This window comes from Vigna radiata, unplaced genomic scaffold (genome assembly GCF_000741045.1).
Source record: "Vigna radiata var. radiata cultivar VC1973A unplaced genomic scaffold, Vradiata_ver6 scaffold_538, whole genome shotgun sequence".
Taxonomy (NCBI): Eukaryota; Viridiplantae; Streptophyta; class Magnoliopsida; order Fabales; family Fabaceae; genus Vigna; species Vigna radiata.
Genome location: NW_014541806.1, coordinates 21,494 through 27,835, shown reverse-complemented (window position 1 = coordinate 27,835; position 6,342 = coordinate 21,494). Strand labels below are relative to the sequence as shown.

The window sequence follows — 6,342 nt, the reverse complement described above, 5'->3', positions numbered from 1 at the left end:
CTCTCGCACCGAATAAAAACCTTTTCACCGATTAAACACACTCCTACGACGCAGAAGATTAAAGAAGGTTTTCTTTTTCTTTTCTTTTTTTTTTCCTTCCTCACCCTTGCTTTGATCAAATTCAATTTCAATGTGTTTTTTTTCTTGTACGATTTTAAGCCTATTACTTCACGATCTATCTCTCACCGATTAAAGAACTAGAAAGGATGGTTTGTTGGTTGGTTGATTGGCGCAAGGATGGCGTGGTCCTGATCATGTGGTAATGTGATAAAGATAGGCACAAAGTTCCACCGAGTTAGACAATTTCCTCAGCTGAGATGTGTTTACTATCAACATCGCACACGTGGCTGACGGAATTATAGCTTCACGATCTATCTCTCACCGATTAAAGAAGGTTTTCTTTTTCTTTTCTTTTTTTTTTTCTTTTTCTTTACGGTTTTAAATAAATCTGGCTGCCTAGAGAAAAAATTGAAATTGAATAAATCGTAAAAGTAATGTGCAAGAATCAAAATTAAAATAGCAAAAAACATAAAATTTTGCAAAGAAAAGATAACAAAACAAAAATGTATTGAAATTAAAGGACTGAATTACAAAAATTGTATCGCAGGGAACCTCACTGCTTGTCACCCACCCACATGAGAACCCTCCACGAAATCCAGCAACTGCAACGGCCACAAAAACGTACTGTATCACTAAGTCAAGGATGTTGTGCTTTTCCATTTATCACAAACAAAACTTCAAGCTACAAACAAAAGATCACAAGATTCAACCAAATGGAAACTACATGCGGTACAGGTCTTGTTAAGACTTTAATGATCACAAACAAAAGATCACAAGCATTCAGTACAAGTCAAAACTTTAATTATCACAGTGGAGAAACTTAAACTATAACTGGTTGTAACACCTTGTTGAAGAAACTCGATCAGCTTATTGAGAAGCAATGGCTCCGCAAAACCAATACAATCATTAATCACCTGGGAGAATTTCATACAGTTAGTAAATGCATAAATAAATAGATACAAGATAAAATAAAGCAAAATCAGATTAAATTGGCCATAGATCAAAATTAATTCTTTTTATTTTTATGAAAAAAAAAAACATATTATCTATCCTACTATTTACTATGCTAGTTAAAGTTATGTACATCACTAATAATAATCTATAACTACAATTAAAAGGAAAAGAAAAGAATGTGCTTATCTATTTTTCTCCATGCTCTGCCTAGGTATGCATTGTTTCCAAGGTTGTATTGAATTGCTCTTTCTCAGCTCTCTCTTTCAGCAACAATAGCTTTTCCTCCAGTACTGGCTTCTGCTTCTGCACTTTCAAGACATCTTGCAACAGCAGCCAGAGCTCCTCACACTTCTATTGCTGATTCTTAATGTTCCAAGCTCTCTTAACCGTGTTGTCAGCAGCTCCTACCTCCAACAAAACTGCTTTTGTATCAGAAGAAATAGTTCCACTTAAGCTGCACAAAGCTCTTGGCCTCTGCTGTGAAAATGAAAATAACAAAAGTTCTACATTTAACAGCATTAAGACATGGCAGAGCAATTTAATAACTAAAAGTATAAGCCATAACAACTAAATGACAAAAGAACAAACACCTACAATGCACCGGAATATTTTGTTGGCAATGGAGCCACTAAGGACTTGTTAATTTTGTTAATCAGGCCATAGAAACAAATGAAAGACAATTATATATATATATATATATATATATATATATATATATATATATATATATATATATATATATATATATATATATATAAAAGAGCAATGTTTGCCAAAAATATATAAAATCAGTAAATGCAAGTAGTTTTCGAACTTTTGGACAAATATACGTAATTATGGATAGCCATGTAACTGATAGTCAATTAAGAAAGTCATGACAAAATACAAAGAGACAAAATTCAATCCATATGATTAGCATGCAAGTAAGACCTAGATTAGACCTAGATTAGACTTAGATCCTCTCATAAGCATATTCCACAGATGCACAATAATTTTAATAAAAAGAATCAAATTATAAGTCAAGTTATTATCTTGCTAACCTTAACACCAGCCTCTCAAAGTCGTGCAATAACTTTATGTTTCCTTTTGTTCCAAAACTAGCAACAACCAAGCTTCCCATTTCCAATTGAGAAATAGCACGACATACAGTAACCAAAGCTTCAATGGCAACATCACCACAACCATTCTCTGACATACTATGTGAATCGTCAACAGCTATAACAACTTGGTAATCACGTTTGTTGGGTTTGGTCCGCCTCAGCCATATTCAATCTTTACTATAATCACTTGCTATGTAAGGAATTACTTGGATTTTTTTAAGATGGTAAGTTAAAGACAAATATACTGTCCATAAACGTTTAAAATTTCTATGAATAAGAATAAATTATCTACCTTTTTCATATTTATTCTTTTTCCAGTTCTATAGTCCCCTTGGAGTTTGCTGGCCAGAGTGGGCTCCATTACAAGGTGCAGTTGCTCAGCCAACTCAATAGACAATTTTGTTGTGCTAAGTTTGAATCTACTCCAGAGAGCAGCAGCACTATCTTTCACATGATCAGGTACATAAAAAGGTTCTTGGCCTTTACCCAAGTCTTTGTCGTGCAGAGAAAGCTGGCTTAGATCTGACCTATCTCTCATGAATGAACTTCTGAAAGAAACCAAATCTTCCAAACGATTCTCAAGATCAATATTTGTACTAGCAAGAGAATGTGTTGATACATCATCCCGCAATGTTTCCGTGACTGACGGATTCACTTGCTCCCTTTTTTCGTTTTTGGTAACTGATGATGAATTATTTACCAAAATCATTTCTGATTTTTCTTTTTCAAACTGTAACTTTGAATCTTCTCTAGTGTTGCAGGTCCCAAAGCCTGAGTTGTTTCCTTTTCAAATTCAGCAATATAGCCATACTCATCAGCATTGTCATCTTCCATCTGATCCTGTTTCTCACTGTTATCTTCCTGAGCGTCACCAGATACATTAATTCTTTCTTTCTGATATTCAAGTGCATCACCTATACTCCGACGAGGATTAGTATGCTTCTCCTGAATAAAGGAACGCTCACTCTGGGGATTATCATGAGATGTAGGTTGATTTTCACCAAATCCCCCACCTTTGACGAGTCAGACGTCTTAAAATCCATCTCAGATATACTTGAAGGCACACCTCCCAACAGAGTAGAATCAGAGTCATGATGGCTATTAGACAAATTTGACTCTGCCGCAACATTTTCAGAACCATATGTCTGCCTGCAAGTGTTCCAACCTTTGTGTTTTTCTTTTGTCAAACTCGTGTGTTAAAAACTGTCCAGCAAAATAACCACACTCTTTCCGCACCTAAATGAATTTAGTAAGTAGAAAATAATTCACCCCTGGTATAAATCATCAAACAAGTACTAGAAGAAATAAAATAAGCATATTTGGAAAGCTTTTTAAGAACATATATTAGACCACACACAAATCTTACTTGAAAAAGGTAACGAGTCTCAACAGTGACCTTTCCAACCAAAGCACCAAGTCCCATGATGCCACCCATTTGAGCTTGCCATGTAAGCCCATAGCAACAGTGCAGAAGATGAGGCAACAGTTGTTCAAATACAAGTAGACGAACACTAGGAGGTGGAGAGTATACAGGATTCATTGATGGACTAGAGACGATCATAGGTGTACCTGGCCCTCTGGACAATATGAAGTCAGTATGTTTTGAACGAGAGCAAGAAAAACAAATGTTTCTGCAAACACATTTAAAGCCCCAAGAGAAGCTTTGGCATGAAGCTTGTTTTCATCTGGTAGTACTTCGACAAAAGCATCCAATAATATTAGGGGGTGAGTACAAATCCATCAAATTTGAACAAGCATTGCTTTTTAGCCTAGAATCAACATGAACGTTATTTGAGAGTGATGAATCGCCAAGTGCTGCTACTGATACATTGCTAGATGAAGAATCAATGGGAAAATATTGCTGCAAAATGTCGACATTATTGACAACAAAATCACTTGTGGGATCTGTGAGATCTCTCTCACCATTGGCAGCAATGACAGTCATCAAAAGGATTTTAAAAACAGACTTCTCAGCCATAAGTTGGGTCTTTGTCTTTACACCTAAGTCGGCCTGAAAATGAAGTGTCATATTTTGCTGAAATAATAATATGCTACAGTATAAACCCATCTAACTTGTACTAAGTAAAATATTAAGTAAAATATTAGAAAAGATGAAAGATAAGTTACATATTATTGGAGAAACATTATACTACATATAGACCCATCTAACTTATGTAAGTACTCAGTATATATTGGGGAGGATAAGAGACCAATTTAAGCAGATAAACCACACTTAAATAAGTATAATGTGATGCAAAAAAAAAAAGAAACTAACAGTAATCAACAGTAGCAAGATTTATACATCCATCAAGTGGCACCAAGAACGGAGTTGCAGGTTCTAATGTCAAAATCAAGAATTTCGGTCACATACCAGAAATTGGGTTAATTGGTTTCCAGTTTTCACCATCCCTTACAAGAAAAAAGAAATAAAAACGAGAAAAGAAATAAAAAAGAAACAAGCTTTGAATATTAATGGAGAGAATTTGTCCCGAATGGGATGAGTGGGATGAAAAGGAAAAGCAAAAAAGAATGAGAAAACAAAAAGAAAGAGAGTAAAACCCTAAAAAAAACCCAAGGACGCACTCTGCATCCTAAGGTTAATCTCGGCCACCCTCGGATTCTCTCTCCCTCACGTCCCTAGGGAACAAAGAGAAAAGAAGATGAGAAAGGGTGAACTCTCGGCTGGTGGTGGAGAACAAGAATGAAATAAGAGTTTCTCACTTCTCGCGACTCCTTTTTGGGTTTCTCGGCCTAACCCAACAGTGACCAAAAAAAATAAAAATAAAAGAAAGCAAAGAAAGATTGATGAAAACTTGGTTGTTTGTTGTTAACTGTTGTTATTTGTTGCAATTTTTTGTATATGAAAAAAGAAAAACAAGAAAGAAAGAACAATAGAAAAGTGTCTCTGCAAATAGAGATTAGAGAGAGAATGCAAAGAGGTCTGAGAATAACTGATAGGGGAAAACATCTAGAATCCACTATATACCAAGAAAAGTTTGGTTTCTCCTATCAAAGAAAACATCTGAACAAGCTATGAATACATGCGATTGGTCATCAACCCTAGGTGGAAAGGAATGAGACCAGGAGAACAAAAGAACATGGTATAACATATAAGAACATCACCATACACAAGAAGTATTAAAAAAATAGATCTGAAACACATTATAAAGGTAGACGTTCATCATCAAACACACTCACATGGAATTAATATGGTCACTCCCCTTACCTGGATTTCAATGGAAAATTCCTAGCATTCTGTAATGTCTTAAACCTGCCCAAGAAGCCTTCTCTTCCTTGACGCAGCCTCCACCACACCTTGATTCCCCGATGTCTTCTACTTCCCACTCACTAGCTCATAATGGTGTAAGGGATAAAACTTTTCTCTCAAGCACTCTCTATTTAGANCCACACCTTGATTCCCCGATGTCTTCTACTTCCCACTCACTAGCTCATAATGGTGTAAGGGATAAAACTTTTCTCTCAAGCACTCTCTATTTAGAAGCACTCTCTGTTTAGAGATGAAAGGATATCGCTAGGGTTTATTCTCATGACTTCTCCCTGTATCTCTATTGGGTTTGACCTAATATAATCTTTTTTTTTATATCTTCTCCTACTACTCTCAAATCTTATCAAAATTATCTTCCTAAAATTAAGGAACCCAACTCCCTATAAATCTTCCACGAAGTAAATTTCTTCTCAAAAAAAAATATAATAACGTCATGCAACAAGGTAAATGAATCTATCCCAAACCAACACTGGCATGCAAAATTAAAAGAGACAAAATGTACTCTTTTCTTTTATTGGTTACATCAGACGCTGCCCCCACCAAAAGTATTATCAGCACCACCTCATTCACCACCAGAACCAAATCAAATTGATGAAATAATACCACAAAATAACATATGAACCTTACTTTAGGCGTTTTTCAAAATTTATAACAAAAACAATTATTAATTAATTTTTTTACAAATCCTAAACAATTTTATCCCCCAATATATACAATAAATAAATATTTATTTTTAAAAGGTATTAAAATAAAAATAAAAGTTATTTTTATTTTAGCTGGATTTTACACTCTGCCCATAGGAGAATTGTGCCACAATTTTAATTTTACTCAATTTACTCTACCCATAAATGGGATTGTTGAAATAATTACATTTCATTCTCTCAAAATGGTGTTATTTGACTGTGATTTTCTACTCAGACTACTAAATTTTTGCCTATGTAT

General features: G+C 34.9%; 1 protein-coding gene across 9 annotated transcripts; it reads right to left on the bottom strand.

The window, feature by feature from the left end:
* Positions 1 to 497: 497 nt before the first annotated feature.
* LOC106778316 (midasin-like) lies at positions 498 to 5,956 on the bottom strand. Of its 9 annotated transcripts, none has more exons than XR_002666153.1 (7): positions 5,526 to 5,953; positions 5,341 to 5,429; positions 3,481 to 4,125; positions 2,407 to 3,350; positions 2,055 to 2,304; positions 905 to 1,491; positions 498 to 742 (listed from the first exon to the last, which is right to left on the bottom strand). XR_002666153.1 is itself a non-coding variant. In XM_022776150.1 (3 exons), exons 1-2 carry the CDS (start codon positions 2,821 to 2,823, stop codon positions 1,366 to 1,368), a joined length of 543 nt encoding a protein of 180 aa, XP_022631871.1. In that variant the 5' UTR covers positions 2,824 to 3,474; the 3' UTR covers positions 498 to 742; positions 905 to 1,365. The 9 variants fall into 9 exon arrangements, 1 of the variants encoding a protein (XP_022631871.1); XR_002666152.1 differs by having other exon boundaries at positions 2,055 to 2,291; XR_002666155.1 differs by having other exon boundaries at positions 2,055 to 2,286.
* Between the last annotated feature and the right edge of the window lie 386 nt (positions 5,957 to 6,342).